Here is a 19,493-nt window from a genome sequence, read left to right on the forward strand (position 1 = left end):
ATCCATTTCATAATAGATTTTTTTATTGAGGGGATGATGTGATTTTTATCACCACTTTCAGGGTCCTCACTGTCATCTCTGAATCTCTGAATGATTGTATCATCCATAACCAAGCCACCACCATGAAGACGTCAAAAAGTAATCAGGTAACAAACCATTTGACACAATGAACATTTTATTATTTTTTTTTCAGTAGTTTCAGACATAGCCTACTCATAATGTCAATATTTCTTTACAGTAGAAAAATAATGTTTTGATTTAAGGAGTACTACAATTGTATTCACTTCAAGAGGAGGTATTCAAAATCATCACTGTAAAATAAAATAGGTCAGGGTACATGGGCCAAATATGTCATTATCAGTTTTGAAAACATTCTCATAACACCAGTTTTCACTTTCATAATTTCCCTCAACAGCACACACAAAGGAACATAATACATACACTGTAAGAATACAAACAAGGTACATTTTATACATATCACTGAAGTGAGGAAGATTAAATGTGAAGAAGAAGAAGAGGAAGAATGAAATGAAATACAAAAAATTTCACATGATAATATACAACAGCAGAGTTAACAACAGGATGAGAAAACCACATCTGTGTTTGTAACAGATGGGGATGTTTTAAAAGGGTACTAAAGTACCATGAAAGCGCATTGATTGTTTGCAATACAGAAGCAAAACAGTATCATGCTAAGCAGCTCTTTGGGTTTGTGCAATTTACTGATATCAGTGGCTAAACATACCTAATGCACCTCTGTTAATAGTTAAAAGCCGTATATGATGCTGCGGGGACAACAGAGCATTTTGCCAAAAGCAGTGCACATTCATTGGACTGACGAAGGGCGATACACAAGCAGTATCTCTACAACGGTGCTTGGGGGTGACACAGCAAGCGTTGATGGACCGTAGGTGGATGACTTCGACTGGAATGTGGGCAGTCAGACACCCAGCTGCTTGTTCAGCCGGCTGAGGGCGTCACCAACGATGTCGAGCTCGTGTCGAAGCTCCTCCACCACGCTGTTGATGCTGGGAGTGTCTTTTAGCACATCCACACTCTGGGTGTAAGGGTTGTATCGCACTGTGAAGGGACGCTTGATGGTCTTGGCAAACTCCCTGAAATGAACATAAGCAGATATTTACTTTATATATTAAACAACAGTGCAGTTTCATCTATCCATGTAAGATCTGTTGTTAAGAATATCTTGTGTTAGGCTGCTGTAAACAACTCACCTCATCTTGACTTTGGCCTCCTCAAAGCTGTCTGACACAAAGTAAACATCCTGAAATGTTGTGATGATGCATTCCTGTTTGGATGTTACTTTGGGGTCAAAAGGCATTATCCTTGCATTGCCAGAGAGCGCATGCTGTAAAAGAGAAAAATAGTTGACACCATTGCCTGCAAACATTTGGAAAATCAGTCTGTGTAGTCAATGTTTGACTATAGCCAAACCTATAATGTCTTTTCCATTTGCTTAATATAATGATTTTAATGGGTTTGGCTGGTTAGAAGGAGGGTGTATAGGTAATGATGAGTCCATAGGAAGAGTGTTAACATTTCCACTGTAAGGTCCTGCTAAATTGTTTTTACCTTAAGCTCACTGATGGACGACAGCAGTCCTGCCCCATATGCTCGCAGCTGCCCTTCTTGTTTGCATAGGCCAAACTCCACCGTGAAGAAATAGCACTGGAACACAGAAACAGAAGCAATTATGGCAATTATTCTAGATTTTGAATTTGAGAATATCTTTGTTGAGTTTGATTTCATGAAATGTGCTTGTATCAGTGTCACTCACTGTGGCCAGTTTCTGAACTGAGTCATCTGAGGCTCCAAGTGAAGCAAGACCAATCTCCTGAGAAAACTGGGCGAAGCTGGGCTCCGCCAGCAGCGGGACGTGGCCCAGCAGCTCATGGCATGTGTCCCTTGATAATAACAGATAACAGAATATTAGGACCAGAAGGTGTGTATGAACATTAACATCCCTTTTCTAATTATACTTCTGTATATTACTCACGGCTCTGGGGTGTATAAGGGGTCGGAGCTGTGCCGCACATACTGGGTACAATGGAAAACACGGAAGGCCAAACCAGCAAGGAAGTCACGAGGGGACAGGTAACCAGCCACAGGCCTGATGGTAAATCCAGTGCGTTCTGAGAAGACAAGACGTGTGAAACGCAGATTTTTACAAAGCTGATTTTTTTTTCATTTCCAATTTTATATTTGAAGCAAAAGAAACACTAAAAGAATTTAAGCCCTACCCCTGAGGAAGCGTGAGACATCTTCCAGCTGAGGGATGTTGTCCTCCCGAAATTCACAGTATTTGGACAGCAGTGGCAGGTTCTTCAAGTACTCCCGGCAGGCGTGGGTCGGGTACAACTTGTTGAGCTCCCTGTACACAACTCCCCAAGTCTTCACTTCCTCCTCTGTGAACTCGACACGAGGGATGGGATCCCCACTGCAGCAAGAGAGAATAATTCTCTAAGTATCAAGTAAAAACCTCACAGATTTCCAAAATATCCATTAAAACATGCAACAAAAACTCACTGTTTGTAGGCCATGGCAAGATCAGCAAAGTACTTTCGTCTTTTCCTGTAGACATTGTCCTTGAAACCCTGATGAAGAGGACCATAGAGGGATATGAGAATAATTCAAACACATGGAGTTTGAAATGCTTAAATCAACCAGTACAGGAATTTTTGGCCGACATACCGGATGATCCGCATCCAGCTCAGAGCCATACATCAGGACACGATTAGCACACTTGTCCAAGTCTGAAATCTTCTTTGGGAACCAAGGTACATTATACATGTCTGAGAAAAGAAAAAAAAATGGTTGTTTACTGTTCAAACTGTCTCATGTGAAACATTTGCAATACAGTATCTGCAGGACTTCCTTTACCTTCCTCGTGTAGACAGGAGTTATCTGGAGGCTCCATGTCCACCACGTTCACATGCTTTCGAAGCAGCTGGATGATTTCGTTCAGTTGTTCGTGGTTGCTGTCGCAGTCCACAAAAATTTCAAACTCAGAGTTGCGTCTTTTGGATTTTCTGGACTCTATGTGGACGAGGTTGACATGGTTTTCCTGCAAGAAATATTAGGAATCGTGTTATAGTTGCTTACATTTGCTTTATGATCAGCATGATAAATGAATTGATTTATGATATAAAAATATTATTCTATAATGTAGACAGTGTGTTCCAAATTAATACATTCATAGATAAGGAACTATGAGTACAATAACTTTGTCCATACTTGAAAGAGTCTGAGTGCCTTTACCAGTCCTCCAACTTCATTCTTGAGGGAAAAGATAATTGTTGCTCTCCCTTTCTCTGATGTATTCTTCTTTTCAGTGTTTTCTTCAATTTTTGTGAAGGTTGATTTGTTTATCTAAAAACAGCAATGAAATGCAGTTAGATTTCATCACCATTCAGCAACTGATAGAAGGTCTGATGATCAGCTGAGGAAATTTCAACCTTTTTGTAATGCACATATGATTTTTTTTTCTTTTTTCCCACTTTGGTACATGTATGGAAAGTACACCGTTGTTAAATTATAACTAGTTCCACACAGTGAAATAAACTCATTTCACAAACATGGCATCAAAATTAACAGCACCTCGCAGTTTTGTGCTTCATAGTTTCAGTGTCCCTTCAACATGCAGTGTTAAAAAACTGGTGATATAATGAATGCCTTATTTGGTTTATACCGTAAAATCCTATGAAAATCTTCTCTAATGAGCATGCAAAGCTCACAAAAAGTACTAAATATTGAGACTCACAGGAAAATTGCTTTTCCTGCATAAATATTTCTGTCACCCTGAGAGAAACATGAGTTGTGTCTCTACACCCGTACGGATAAATCAAGTAATAGATGCATGCAGACACAGGGCTGGAAAGGCTGGACCCGTCTTGTCCATTTCAGCACCTTGGACAGCGCTCTCACGTTGACGCATGGCTGCTCGCGCTGCACACGCCAGGGGAAAATGCATGTAATCCTGCATCAGATTTCCGAAGTAGGACTCCAACATGCCACCAGTACAGAACAACTAATCTGTTTTGATTGACTGCAACGCGTTCTCTCCACATTAGTTGTAGCATACATCAGATTTAGACGCCGTAAATTGGCTCCTGCCATGCGCAACGACATTAGGCGGTAATTTCGCAGAACAATCGAATGGATAAAAAGTGCTTTGTGGAAAGGAGCGGGGCGGTCACAAGAATCACTTAAATTCAGATTATTTGCTGCCTACCATATTTCGCCCCTCGAGCATTGTGTAGACAGCGCGGCAGGCCAGTTTTCGGTGGACCCTTGTCGGTAGTATCCCTGACAGCATTAGTGTGTGGAGACTGGATCAAGACGCTGCCGGGGTCAACTCTTTGCGCCTCGGTTTAACGAAGATGAACTTGTCTCTGTCTCAAAGAATCGCATTACTGCAATCTCATCTAGACAGCGGGGAAGCCTATTATTAGCTCCCTGCATGTTGAGATCTTAACCAGACATTAGGCAGCGTTTAATCACTGCAGCACGCAGGCTGATTTTACGCACGCATGTTCCTCATCGAATACTTTTCCCCTTTCTTAATGTCGGCTTCATGCACGAATAACGTACAGCTTTATATTTATTTTTACACATTAAAGAGCCCATGTGATTATTCTGGATTTTAATTTACAAACAGGCCTGGTGACGGCTGACTCATAGAACCAAATGTCTTATTTTTCGTCGGTAGACAGAATGTTGTTCCACATTAACTTTTAGGTACATTTTAGTGGCATTACTGTTTGTCAGGAATTAAGGCCTGAGATGCATAAAGAACTCTGCATTGAGGTGTTTGAAAGTCACAATTTAGAGAACATTCTGACTTGTTCATAACACGATTATTTGGTGTATTTTGGCTGTTTGTCCGCTTTTGTGTTCAGAATTTTGCAACCTTGAAGAGCAAAGGCTCACATACGACGCAGGTATATTGCTCAAAGATACTGAGTAGATTTGTAGTGAAATAGATTTATGCATTCAAAACAGTTTTAGAAAATGATTTTTTCCATGTGACCTGTCTGTCCTTTCGCAAGCAGCGCAACCCAACGCGTCACAAGACACAGCAGGTAGATCACTTCATGTTTTATCTCTCTTTTATCAATGCAGGTGTGCAGACTGAGCAATGACTCTTTTATGGCATGAAATTCAGAGCTATCCCAATTTAAACCTCTTAACCCTTTGACGTAAATTACACTATAACAAAACGGCTTAAATTAATCTGCGCTGACGCCAAAGTGAAGGCTTATTCATTAAGATGACCCCGACCGATCTCCCCACCACTTACAAAAAAAGTTCTCTTAAACTATCACACACGGGAAAACCTCTCCACCTTCTTGGTTTCATCGCCTCACCGACGCTCATATTACAGAGCAAAACACTTTAAAACAGGACAAAACGTCAGTGCTGCAGACAGACACCTGTTTCAAAGTGTCACCTTTTCATTTTTCTTTTAGTTTAAGATGATCCTACCTCATTGTTCAGCAGTTTTTCTTCAAAGCCGATGTTCATGGAGTCAAAAGATCTTCCTCTACGCGGTCCCTCGTTTTTGTTTGAGTACATGTTCAAGTGCTGTTCGTTTTTTTCCTTAAATTTTTTTTTTTTTTTTTTTTTGCCTTTTTATGTAGTTCTTCCAGGTGGGTTATCTGAATAACCTCCGCTTTGTAAAGTGGGCTGTCTGCCCCGAGATGAAGCGCGCTTTGCCTTTTAACCACAGTGAGAAATAGGAGGGGGCACTAATCTCACCCACAGCGGCAAATGGAAAAAGAGCAGCACCGCCCACGTCACAAGGGAAAATGGTATCTTTTATTTCAGCTAAAAGCCTGAAATAGCTTCAATGAGATCAATCACAAAGTCTGATTTCACAGAGAGAATAAAAATACCCCATTAAAGTGATTTCAATTTGATATTTAGAAGTGCAGCAGTTATAAGAAAGACATTAAACAGGAATTACTGTCATATTTTGTTATATAGACTCATCAGCAAGCATTTAGCAGTTAACACCAAATGCAGAAAATGTGGCATCATATTAAGACTGAACACATTTAGTTTGGATGCAGGCCTGATAATTTACTCAGGTCTCCTCTTGTTGGCACAAGCAGTTAATTCTTCTTGTTTGTTGACACCTTCAGACCGAGAGGAGGTCAAGGTTTAAGAGGATTCAAGCATAGCCCACCTGCCTGCATTGTACAGTGATCCGAACATGCCCCCCTTTCAAAATCCATCCCTCTGCACTGTAAGCCCCTCTGCGTTCTCGTGCACATAACATAAATAATCTGCATGTTTTGCTGTCTTTAACACCATGAGCCTTTTAATAAGATCAATGCAATCAGTGGAAAAGGCTTCAGGCGCCTATGTGAGCCCAACCAAGATGAAGGAGCACTGGAGGTGCGAGACCTCATTACTTTAGACAGATAACACCACTGTTCTCTAAGCTTTAGTCACCTCCCTCAAAGGACAGGTGAGATGTCTTTGTCTGGCAGCCAGTACTCTTAACCCCGCACAGCTCTAATGCCGTGCTACATGTGGCTGACGCACATGCTGTTCGTCTCAGGTGGTCCTGGCCTGTGTCACTCGTGACATGGACAGATGCTTTACACAACAAGGAGGCAGTGAAGGGAACTTCCTCCTCTCAGGAACTGAATCCAGATCTGCTCTCTCTTTGCCACTTATTATGTTGCCATCCAGTCTGTTCTGGTGGTTATTGTAGTCCGTTCAAACATGTCTGGCACCGTTCATATTAACAGACAATCAGTCTTCTCCTGTACAACAGTAACTGCATGTACCAGTATGCATTGCTCATAATGTCTGCAGCAACAGGTCCCCCCCTTACAATCAGCAGAGCATGAGTGAATATGTTTACCTGGCTGTTAGCTTGAGCTCCTTATCATCTCTGCCTATAGAAGGCGAGCAGTTCTGCGTTGGCGTGAAAACACAATATACACAAAACACAACAAATGAACAATGGATGTTTTGTACAGTTGAAAGGTCAGCTGAAACATTATAAATCTCGATTTACCTCTTGGAGTTAGCAGCAGCATTCATCACATTTAATAATAATAGTCACTGTAAACAAATGATGTATCATCACATAGCAATCTTAAAAAAATATTCAGTAGTCAGACTGTTTCTGTTGGCATTACAGCAATAATTAAGGTTGAAACAATTAACTGATCAAATCAATTGGCAGCAGTTTTGATTGTCAATAATCATTTAAAGTCAAGCAAAAATTACAACCATTCTCTGGTTTTAGCTTCTCAAATGTCAGGACTTTCCACTTTTTATGAGCTATATGACTGTAAATTAAATATCACTGGGTTTTGAACTGTTGGTCAGACAAATGAAGCAGTTTCAAGACGTCAAAACAAGTTGAGATGCTCATTTTTACTCTTTTTCCCCCACATTTTAAGCGATTAACCTGTTTATGTAACAAATAAAAGGTAGGGAGATTGATGGATTAAGCAACAATGAAAAGAATTTAATTGCAGCCCCAGTAATAATACAACTGAATTTCTAAAGCACATATTATAAGAGGCTGGACTCTGGCTAAAATAAATCTGCTGTGAATGTAAAATGTAAATGAGTTATTCCTTACTGCCCTCCATCTGCATGGAGTAAAACAGACTGACAGGGAAAGAAATGAGATCCCTTTTCAGACAAACCCTCCCTTCTGTAGCCATCCATTCACACCAGAATAGTTAAGTGAACGTCACAAGCAGCCAATTAGGCTGCTGCTTTCTAAAGCAACATAAAGAGCAGTGGCAAGCATTGTGGGCCTTATAGACATGTTATTGATGAATACAAGGAAAAAGATTTAATTTGTTTTTCCTACAACAGACATTGTGGTTTGCTTATTTATCAAGAGGAGAGAAAAGGCAGCGCGTGGTGATTCAGTGATGAACTGTCCTGTTCATTCAGCACTGAGGTGGCCTTCAGGATCAAGCACCTCCAAATCTAGTTATAAATACATTTTCACAGGCCACACTTTTATGCTGCAGATGCTCTGGTCATGTCTTTGATCTCCTCCTGTCTTGACAGCTCCTGCATCAGATCTCCTTTATTTAATGTCCGAGTCATTTAATGTCAGATTTCAAGCTGGACCCAGTTTACAAATCACACTTTTTCCTGTGTTCTCTCGACGAACACTAATATCCTTTTATCAAAAGTATGTTCAAACAGTTTGCACTGGATCTTATCGGTAACGTGACCTGGTACGTGCCATGTCTGCTCTGCCATTCAGAGGGTACTTGACCTAGGGGCTTTGAGATGCTTTGAGCCGACGAGTGCAGCATGAATAAGATGGCTCGTTGTGGTTTTCCCTCCTGATGACCCTCTTACCTTATGTTGATAGTGGTCTCTGTCATTGATGAACATTTTCCATCTGGAAGACATAAGCTGTTCTCACCAGTAGTCCATCTAAACTATAAGAGAAATCTTCTTCCATGTTATATTATTCTACAAATTGTGCAAAATGTATTTATGGGAATTTTGTGCTTTAAATGCTTTAAATGATCACTCTCTGGAGATTTTTGAAGGGTAGATGCTGTGTTACAGACATGTCTGAGTGCCCGAGAGCTGCACTATGGCCAGTCTGTCCCAGTTCTGTTCACTTCAATCAGAGGGATTTATTCACAGTGTCTGAGCATCAAGCTGCACGACATCTCTCTGCTAATCTCACCCGTGGCACTAAGAAACTGTCCAACACGGGCATTAGACGGTATTAGAAATTAAAACTGTACTGCATCTCACTCGGCATTTGCGCGATAAATAATGCTAAAATACCACAATAATAACTGCTATTTGTATTGCATTCTCTACAGGGAGGTCAGAGGTCACAGTGTTTGTGATATGGAGTAAGTGCTTTGTTCAAAAATGACTGTTTCAAACTTCCAGGGCTAAAGTAGTTAGTTACAGTCACGCTTGCCACCGTAATCGTGTACTTGTTCAAATATCTTCACTTTTATTGAACACATTAACCATTACACACCCTGACCAAAGACCGTAGAAAGCATATCCTGCTTTGTTGTCTATTTTACTCTAAATTGGGCCATTATTTATAAAATTAACATCATGCTGTATTGAAGAAGACTTGAAACCAGTGAACAAGATCATAGTCTCAATAGGAAACGGTTTACTGAGGTAATATATCAAGTGAGAAGCAGGGTCGTTCACTCATAAGCTTACATACAATCTGACTTCCTTTTGCAACCAGTGGAGTGCCCCCTACTGACCATTAGAAAGAATGCAGGTTTAAGGCACTTTGGCATGTCCACTTCCATTTATACAGTCTACAGCACAGCGAACACACCAAGGTGGTGGTCGAGTATATACAGATACAGATGAGAAAAAAGAATTAAGAAATTAAAAACTACCAGTTGAAAAGCTTTTGATTTGGAATATCTTCTCTAGTTAGATTAAAACCATAAAATTGATCTCGCAAATATGTCTGCTCACATCCGAAACATTTCAATCAACTGAAGCTGAAGTAATATAACATGACACTAAACATACAAACTCTGACTTAATTTAGCATCAAACCTATGCAAGAGTCACAGTTAGCATGCTGACACATGAATGCAGAAATTTAACTACTTATTTTGACGCCATCTTTCCAGCGACATTGGTTTGTGACTGTTCTGGTAATCAAAGCTTATTGGTGATAGTTAGAAAACTAATAACAGAGAAACATCAGGTGGGATCTCTTTTTTGACATCTTTTATTTCTACTCGAGTGGCACGTTCAGTCTCCCTTTCCACTGCTGTTATTTAAATTTCCACAGAATACAAGGTCTTCTAAAAGCACTTCATCAATAGAATTCCAGTCTTTCACCTGATCCTGAGCCTTGTTTGAACAACTAACTAATCAGAACAGTGAATGGTCTGCTTACGTACACTTCCTGTGGCAAGACCACGTCCCTTTAATTAGCTCCAATTCTTTCATTGCTGAACAAACAACAGCATATGCCACTTGGTGACAGGCGTCAGCGGGAGCAAGGACAGGACAGAGCTGCACCCACAAACACCTGCCACATTCAAAATAGAAATGTGATAGATAAACAAAAAAAAAAAAAAAAAAAGGATAGAGTATTCTGCATTTAATCTGGAAAGATTGTTGAATGTTTTGGTCATAAATTAGGTTATTATTTAAGAGTGTGTTTGGATATTGTGGAACAGGCTTATTAATCCAGTACATTTTACTCATAACACAATTAGAAACACAATTTAAAAATAATATTATTACACAATAGCACTTTTTTATTCACTGTAATTGCATATAATAGCATGCCTCATAGAAGTTGATTCCTGGTGATGTACAACCTCTCCACCTCTGCATGAATGAGATTGTGTTGGAGACGACGCGGCATCCTCGCCGTCGAGTTTATCATTACAATATCCTCACAGATAAGGTGGTTGAAGCCGGCAGTTAAGGCCAACGCAAACATCATCGTCACCGCATCACTTCTTGCGAGCAGGAAACGTCAGTGTCTTTGATATTTAGGGTTCACAGAGGGGAAAGTTTCATTGTGATTCTGTTGACAAGAGATAGAAAGCCAGGGAACTCAGGAAATGAGCTGAAGGGGGCTTTGATTGCGCCCAACAGCATCATGTGGCTTTATTAACATGCCTTGAACAGGTGGTTGTGAATAGGCCGGGCCTTGGAATCAAAGGAGAGGGAACGTGACGCTGCACACGCATTCTTCATCCCTTCATTATCCCCCCTGCTCGCCCAGCAACATGTACTACACCACACACTCAAGAGAGCTCAGACGAAATCATGCATTTTCTTTTCCTGGCATATCCACACAAGATACCTTTTGATCCCAATTAAGCCATGTTTCTACAGGAGAGCTGTGTATGACCCCCTAAATCCCTTGATTTGATCCCTTGATGAAAACAGGTGTCAGCTTCATGGGTCTATCATCTGAAAATCAGTTATATTCTTTCCTGGTTACGTATGGACGGATGTGAATTTTTCACACGGATGCGCGACAAAAATAGAAAACATTTCACTGTAAGGCAAAATGTCAGGTCATTTAAAAAGAACAGCGAGTTGTGTGGGAAGAGGTAAACAGAAAAAGAAACAACTGACATCCAGCATCAGCGTCAGACGGGCCTGACATGCCTCAGCGTCACTGATGTGTGCAAAGCACCGGCCACGCGAGGAGCGGCCTGCCGCGCGGTGTGCATGGAGTCAGATCATATCAAGCTGCTGTGAAGACTGACAGACTGACAATGAAGTTTGGCAGGGCAGCAGGAAACATCTGGGCTTCACCTTGATCTCTGTGACGTGACACGCCCGGGAGCGACGCCTGAAGACGGAGCACCCAGCAGACTGCAAGTCACTGGCCACAAGCAGTCTTGAAAGGCCAAAGCTGATTGCATGTACATCATTCGAGACATTTACAACACAAAGAGGACATGACCGGCCAACTATGTGCATCATAGTCAAGCTCATGAACAGCAGAATTCAAAAGACAGGTTTTTTCCCCCCATGGGGTGATCTCTGTCTTGCCTACGCTCTAACCATCTCGGGATTTCCATTAGAAAGAGTGTTCTACATATCAATCCAAGCTTTAATTAAAAAGCTGCTATATTCACAGAGCCTTCGTAAGCTTGCTGGAAATGCGCAGCTTGTCCTGCTCTTCTCCATGAGTGGGCGAAATGGTGCATTTGGAAACCAAATGAGCGCATTGTTGCCAGGCTCAAGCCTTTCATCTAATTTTATTGTTGTTACCGAGTGACTGTCACCCTCTGGTAAACACTTGATGTTGTCATCAGCGTTAGTACCATTACTCATATGCTTGGAAAGGTCACCCAGTTCACACTCAACGCAGTTTCATCTTATGTCAATATTCTTTTTTTTATCATATAAAAAAACAGGAACAAATATTAATATATATTTAGATGGACTCATTTAATTCTTCAAGCATTAATGTACAAACAGCTTTGCGGATTTTTGGTTATAAATGGCTCTGTGGTGCGCTGCAGTGAAGACTGATGTGTTTACAGAGAGGTTTTCTGTCTGACACGTGCCGACATGTGGAAACTGATGAGAGCAGAACTTGTAATTATCAAAAATATAATGACATAGTATATATTTACAATAGCAAAATGTAAAATACTACAGTAAAATCCTCATTTTATACATTATATCTACAGACTTTTACTTACATTTTTAAATAAAAGTAACAATTGAAAATGATCTCTTGATGTCAACTTGCAGCTTTCATGCAAAATGCTCTGAAAAAGAACACTAACAGGCTGATTGTGATGAGATTAAAAAAAATGTTGTCAGAAGGAAAATTTTACACAATACTTAGATATTATCACACTGCAGTGAGACTTCACACAACTAATGAAGGGTGGAATGAAAGGACGAAGGTCCTGGCTCGCTGCTTTACTTCAGCTCCTGTTTTCTTTATTAGGGGTCAGATCTCAAACACCGAATATGTCAAAATGTTCATTTTTGGTTATCATGGTTGCTCAGATTACGGCCTCCAGAAATATTTCATTTGAAAACAGCTCCCGATGTGAAAGACAGGAGATCAAATCCTACACTCTGCAGATGAAAAAGTAGTTTGGAAGACGGGAATTCCTCCTGGGAATTCTCCTGTTTTGCCTGTTTAAATTTCAGCCCTAAATTTCCCAAGACATTTTCTTTTCATTCATTGTGGACTGAATCTCTCACATCTGCATGTCCTTGTATTTATTTATTTAAATAAAAAAACAATTAAAATGCCAGTGAGGGATTTTTTCCATCAAGCCAAGACGATGATAATGATTCAATAAAAGCCTCGAAGCATAAATTCTGAGGAGAGATCTTTTTAATAAAAGCCTGTCATTTATTTAATACAAAAATAGCATTCACTGAATAATAATAATAAAAAAAACACATTAAACAGAAACACAACTGAATTTTACACGTGGCTCATGAAAGCCACTCGTGCTGGTGAGACATCCTCGTCAATTCTTTCCTGTGGAAATCTAAATAGAATGACTTGAAGCAGGATCTTTGGAGGGGAAATAGAGGCCACTATAAAAAGCAGCGGTGAGTGTCTGGATGAGTGCTGAACACTGATCTGCTGGGCGCCTCAGTCAGGAAACTGTCTCCTCACCATGTCTGCCAATTGGGGATCAGTCTCTGACAACATGGACTGCAGGTGCTGAAACTGCAAGAGGAAGGAGGGTGGGGTGGAAACACAGTGTTTATTTTCCACAGGGGCTGGTGGTGCACAGCAGCAGTCCATCACACGTCTTAACCTGACACAAGCTCTAAAATAAATCCTAAAGACTTAAGTGAAACAATGGCATCACTGTTTGCACACACCTCGTGTGACTACTCATGAACAAATACGTAGACAAGAACTCCAGAGGAAATTCAAGGTGTAAGGACCTTGTATCGATAAATCCATTTGTCAATGAGTCAGTAACATTTTGAGAAGCTTGACATTTTAAAGCCGCTTATTTTGACTCAAAAACCAAAAGGTATTCAATTTTACAAATATCTGAAACTCAGACAAGGTCCAAAATTTAAGAAGCTGTAACCAACATTTGATATTAATATCGAACAAAGGCCTTGTTTGTGCAACTTATTCGTCAGTCATTTGCTCAACACTCTGCACTCAGATTTTTTCTTTTGTCGGTTAAACTGGTCGTCGTGTTTTAAAACTGTCTTACATGAGGGTCTATATGGAATCTAGGCTTTTTTTTGACAACCTCAGGGTCTGTGAATCATCTGTGTGCATGGCTTATTAAAGGTATACTATGCAGGATTTTCCTAAAAACAATGATTAGACTCAAACCAAAGTCATCGCTCTAAATCATCATCCTGCCCTCTACCTGTATTTTATTATTTTATTCCTATTTTGTTGTGGTTGGAGCTTTTCTGGGTGGCTGCCTTTGGGCAGTGGCTGTGTAGGCCCCAGGCTGACGCTGTAATCTGTGTTGTCAAGTTGTGTCTGAAGCTCAGGATGCTCTGCTTCTCTGGTCTGGACACAAAAACAATTAGCTAATGTTGCTGTTGGCTTGTTGACTGCTGTCTGTAACTGGAAAGATTACGAGCCATTTGTAATTGTGTTATCATCATTGCACATAATTATTCTCTGCTACTATGCCTATTAGCGAGCCTGTAATTAGAGCCTGTAATCCAATCCATCAGCATGCTGTTTGTTCATATACGCAAGCACATTACTTGATAAAATTTGCAAGATGCCTCATTGTTCATTTTCCCACAGACAGTCATGTTCACTGCTATTGAGCTGCTATGTGATGCTGCAGGTGGTACACTGGGCTGTGTCTGTTCTGGCAACTATGGTCAGAGGCTGGCATCATTACATCTAAACCTTGCAAACTCTCCTGGCGTTCAGCTGGAGTGGAGGGGCTAAATATTGTGTTCACAAGCAGTAACTGACAATTCCTGCATTGTATACCTTTAAGTGTAGGAGATTACAGTACGTACAAGGAAAAGGAGTGAAGTCTCACGCTTATATCTAAAATAGGATCGTTTTCATTCATGCTTGAATGTAATACATATCAGATTATACTTAAACCATTTTGAGGAGGGCACTCACTGAAGTCTTAAAGTTAGAGGCTAAACTGCCAGCAGCTGTGAGACAAGTCTTCTCTGTGAGGTAACCTTTCTTCACCAAATCTGCCACAGTGTCCTGTGAAGAACGAAAAACAGCATAAACAGACACTTCAGTTGCATTTAAGAATCTCAGGAAACAATGTGATACAACAGGGGAGGTACTAAGGTCTTTCTTTGGGATTACCTTGGGAATCTGAATGCAGATGTCAGCCAGAAACTCAGCTGTGATCTCTGCTAGAGTCTGCAGCTGTTCGTCTTCTGTGTCTTCTTTGCTGGTACCATCATCTTTTCCCTCACTCTGATACTGAAGCACCCGCAAAATGGTTCCAATCAGGGGGAGACCTAGTGGCAAAAGACAAAGTTACTTACACACATAAATACCACACATACCAAAAGTCATCCAGCTAACACTAAATCAACATTCAGTGACTGCAGCTGAACCAGCGGTAAAATGTGCAAATACAAAACTCACTCGTGTCACTTCTGCTGCACCACTGGTCCTGGCATCTGTAAAGAGCCTGCAGCACGGCAAACGCCTGAACCAAAATGCTCTTCTGCTCTTGCAGAACAACCGGAAGATCATTTGGCTGGCAGAGGTCTTCACACACCACATCACAGACGAAGTCCCACACTGCTTTGCCAGGTCCGTCAGGGGCAGCTACAATTAGCAATTAAACATTGTCACTTCAGTCTTGTGTTAGATTTTACTGAGTCAACAACTATAGTAAACACGTTTGACTTCTGTGATGATGTGCCAACAGCTGAACTCAATGCTGTGTTGATTGCTCTTACCGAAAGTCTGAATGCCCACATCAATGGTGGTGAGGAGTTGGAGAGCATGAATGTAAACCTCTAAGCCATTTGGACTCTCTGATCTGTGAAGGCAATTTAAAACTGTTGAACACTGAGGGTCAACAAAATCATTGGCACCGTGCATTTAGTTTGAACTCTGCTGTATTCTTGCATCAAGTAAATAACTGCTAAAATGTATAAAAAAGAAGAAAAAAAAAGAGTGACTGAGGATATTTCGTGAAGACTAAAGTAAATGTTTGTTAAATTTTGAGTTAGCTACACAAACCTCAATCTCTCCATGTGTAGGTGGAGCAAAGAGCCTGTACTTTAATCCACCAGTAAATAAGACACTGCCAGAGAGAATTTGCACTATAATTACTCTAATAATCACTCAACAAACTTAATCACTGCTTAGACAGGTGGTGCCTTGAATTATACAATGTCAATATCGAGTTATGGCAGCAAGTATACACAATTTATTAAGTACCTGTAAAACGCATCATAGAATATTTTTTATGTCTTCAAATGAACAGCAAATTACAATCTATAATCTGTGGAAACTGATTAAACTGATAAGGTTTTAACCTCAAACTCAAGATGCTTTCTATTCCCATTAAACTTAAATATAATAAAATATATATATAAACATTACAAACTCAAAACATTATCCAGAATCTCAGTTTCAGATTCCCACCTAAGCTGTTTGGCTGCCTCAAGAAGACACGAGGCCACATCCAGACGGCTTTCGCCATCCTCCTCCTCCTCGCTTGGCTGAGCTGTGATCCAACTCTTCATCAGCTCTTCGTCAAGGTCAAACAGTTTGTCGACCAGCTCTCCGACCTTCTCAAGCAGGTCAGCTGCAAAAGACACAGGGTATTACTTATAAGAAGCATTTTTGAATGTCAAACAGTAGTAACACTGCGAGTACAAGCACAGTACTGTTGGTAGAACTGCACATGATGAAGCAGAGGTTGGGGCGCACAGACGTCTGCTGTCGTATTCGCTGAAGCCACAGGGAACAGACATCTTTTTGAGAGACGCAGGTCAGCAGCAATCTGCAAACATTATCAGGAGAGATGAATACTTCTCTCTCAGTCCATCTGTCTCACATGTCCACAGAAAATGCAAATGTTCACCTGCTTGTTTCCAGCAGGGTCGGAGGATCTGCGTCTCCAAGAAGAAGCAACAGCACAGCACTGTGGACACACAGTGAGTTGCATTCATTACACAGACTCACATACATACATATGACAGGGCAGTTATAAGGTAGATGATGACTTTTACCCACCTCAAGTCTTCATTTTGGCTGAGGGTTAGGCAAGTGTCAGGAAAACAAGCAATGTTCCCAAGGATTCCCACACAAATTTCCTAGAAGCAAAAGAAACCCAGAAACATAAAATCAAAAAATAAATACATTACATAGGATTACATTTTGACAGGGAATGCATAAACTGTAAAGTATTTCACTCACTGTGAGACGTGGACAACGAGATTTGGCTATCACTCCAAGAAGGATGTCTGTAGCTTTAAATTCCTGCAGAAAACCAGCCACGTCCTACGCACACACAGTCATAACCGATCATTAGTCAATGTGTAAACCGTCGCACGATTCATGTCATGATCATTACGGAGGATGTTGTTTGTCATGCTGTTAAAGTGTATTGCGTTATGATGACAACTGTTTCTATTATTTTGTCTACCCCAATTATGTCAACAAGGAAAGGCAGTTTAATAGCACCGCAAACTACACCCTCCACAAAGATCATACAGTTGAATCAACACATGTCTAACACAGTGTCAAAAAAGATTTATGACCTTCATGAAAATGAGAAATTATTTATTTATTATTTTTCTGATTTCCTGGTTTCGTAAAAAGGTTTACCACTACCTGAACTATAAAGATGGAAATTAATAGGGGTCTGTAATTACTGGAATTAAGAGTTTGTAAGCTAATAAGAATGTGAATGCTATGGGACACAGATAAAGAACTACCTTATCCATTGCCATATCCCAAACTCTACACAGATCTTCCTCATCATCATCAGGGAGCTGAATCTGACCTTCAGAGTCCACCTCCAAATGCTCTGTGACCATCTGCAAGAAATTACCATTTTACAAACATTAACACATTTTTTATGTTGGACAATGTCCAGCAGAGAGCAACAGGATAGAGGAACAAAATGCAACACAAATTCTGATCCCCAGTACACCTGTGTTTCAAACATATTACATCACTGCAGTGAGGTTAGCTGGATCAGGTGCTGATGGCAAGTGCATCAGCTTTTTCAAGCAAGTTCAGATACACTTAGTTGCTATAGTCCATTGAACCCATTAACTATGACACGAAATTTTCACGTCTTAAAATTTTGACATTTGCATTAACAGCCTGCCTACATGGATGAGACGAGTCAAGGTGCTGAAAAGCCAGTGCTTGCTGTAAACGGTGTCTCCAATGGCGTCCAAATCTCCGTCCTCCTCTCCATCGGCTGTGTCTGGAGGTGGTGACGGGTTACGATCCATGACAGGGGACTGTGTTCCAGTTAGAGATGAGGATCTCTCCGTCTCCACGTCCTCAGCACTGTCAGCTCTACAGTCTAGAGAAAATGAGATACCATGAGGTGATTTGTCAGGATATAAAGACTTTGTGATATTGTCTCTATTGCGGTAGCTAATAATTGTCGCAAAATGACAAGCTTTATTGATGACATAAAAGATGTTATCTCGACAAAGAGGTTCGGCTATTACCTAATAGGTAAATAATACAACCTCTATTTGCTATTGGAATGAATGGAATAACTATATGCTGAATGCAAACTTTGGCAAAGTGAATTTAACGGGCAACTATTAAACTAAGAGACGCAGGTTTTGATATTAACGACGGGTTGCTAACTAGCTGTTATACTCATAAACAGTACTTCTTTCATGTCAACTCACCCATAGTGACCACTCTCCACAAACTGACTAGCTAGCTGGTAAATATCAAAAGCAATATCATGTTTTTAACTCGTCACAGTATACGTTAATCTCCAGACGACATTTCAAGCTGCCTCCATTTAGTACAAAGAATGCGACTGCGCATGCGCGAATGGCGTCACACTGCGCAGACTTCTTCTGGTGGTCAACCACGTTAAGTTGCAACGAATGTCGCCCCCTGGAGTGTGGAAGAAAAATGACAGGCTATTTAAGCACCTCAGTTTATATTGGAACTAAACCGATTTATGTGGAAAATAACCCCTATAAATCTAGTTCTTAGGTAAGACCGACTGTTTTGAGCCACCCCAACAATGTAATTCACATTTATCGGGGTGTCTTGCGGTACATGGTGGTGGTGGTGGCGGGCATGCTAACATGGGACATGGGTGCAGCTAGCTTTTACCGATGGATCTGTTAACGTTCACCTTGCCTGTCGTATTTTCAACTTTTCTGTTTCAAAAATATTGTGGCACCACAGACCTAAAAGTAATTTTGGTGCATAGTACACAACAGTTGTTTGTTTTCTAAAGTTATTCAGCCACCAGTGGCAGTTAACTTATTCATGGTTCTAGCTAGTTAGCATATCCTAATAATGGTAGCCAGGCTACATAGATAACTAGTTAGCTAGCTACTAGCTGTGAGTTTTCCAGAAGTTTAATATGATTTTCACTTCTTAATCAAATTCAAAATAAACAAAGTTTATATTATTTGCACAGGGAAGTTTGCTGGTTAAAATTATAAATTTTGTTAATGGCATTGTAATAGCTTCTCTTGCAAGCAGAAATTATACTGTCTTGTATGGCCATGTAATAATTACCAACACTGAAATTACTGAATCATTAATCAGTCCATAGAAAATGTATACATTCTACAACAATTTTGACAATTAATTAATTATCACATCATTTTTTGAAAGCAAAAATGTAATAAATTCACTGGTAACAACTACTCAGATGTAACTGCTTTTATCTGTGTTGTGTTTGTTTTCTTGATAATTATTTTCTGTGTATATTTATTTGGTTTTAATTTTACTCTTAACATCATTGAAAATGACTGCATGACGCAGTGATTCCTCCAGATTTAAACAAAGGTTGAATGAACAGCTATCTTGA

The 19,493-nt window shown here is 40.3% G+C and overlaps 2 protein-coding genes across 5 annotated transcripts; both read right to left on the reverse strand.

The window, feature by feature from the left end:
• Positions 1–157: 157 nt before the first annotated feature.
• tph1a (tryptophan hydroxylase 1 (tryptophan 5-monooxygenase) a) lies at positions 158–5,711 on the reverse strand. 4 transcript variants are annotated; one of them, XM_076733008.1, is made up of 11 exons: positions 5,503–5,711; positions 3,277–3,387; positions 2,899–3,082; positions 2,710–2,810; positions 2,545–2,612; positions 2,259–2,455; positions 2,015–2,150; positions 1,796–1,922; positions 1,591–1,686; positions 1,233–1,366; positions 158–1,115 (listed from the first exon to the last, which is right to left on the reverse strand). In XM_076733008.1, exons 1-11 carry the CDS (start codon positions 5,590–5,592, stop codon positions 941–943), a joined length of 1,419 nt encoding a protein of 472 aa, XP_076589123.1. In that variant the 5' UTR covers positions 5,593–5,711; the 3' UTR covers positions 158–940. The 4 variants fall into 4 exon arrangements, with proteins under 4 accessions (XP_076589123.1, XP_076589121.1, XP_076589122.1 ...); XM_076733006.1 differs by having other exon boundaries at positions 3,253–3,387; XM_076733007.1 differs by lacking the exon at positions 5,503–5,711 and adding an exon at positions 4,250–4,382 and having other exon boundaries at positions 3,253–3,387.
• Positions 5,712–12,835: 7,124 nt separating this feature from the next.
• On the reverse strand, positions 12,836–18,506 carry saal1 (serum amyloid A-like 1). Its single transcript, XM_076733889.1, has 13 exons — positions 18,343–18,506; positions 17,803–18,002; positions 17,401–17,502; positions 16,880–16,963; positions 16,697–16,776; positions 16,545–16,604; positions 16,348–16,463; positions 16,103–16,265; positions 15,409–15,491; positions 15,089–15,274; positions 14,801–14,958; positions 14,600–14,692; positions 12,836–13,198 (listed from the first exon to the last, which is right to left on the reverse strand). Exons 1-13 carry the CDS (start codon positions 18,344–18,346, stop codon positions 13,121–13,123), a joined length of 1,407 nt encoding a protein of 468 aa, XP_076590004.1. The 5' UTR covers positions 18,347–18,506; the 3' UTR covers positions 12,836–13,120.
• Between the last annotated feature and the right edge of the window lie 987 nt (positions 18,507–19,493).

The sequence above is a fragment of the Chaetodon auriga genome, chromosome 6 (assembly GCF_051107435.1).
Source record: "Chaetodon auriga isolate fChaAug3 chromosome 6, fChaAug3.hap1, whole genome shotgun sequence".
NCBI classification, from domain to species: domain Eukaryota; kingdom Metazoa; phylum Chordata; class Actinopteri; order Chaetodontiformes; family Chaetodontidae; genus Chaetodon; species Chaetodon auriga.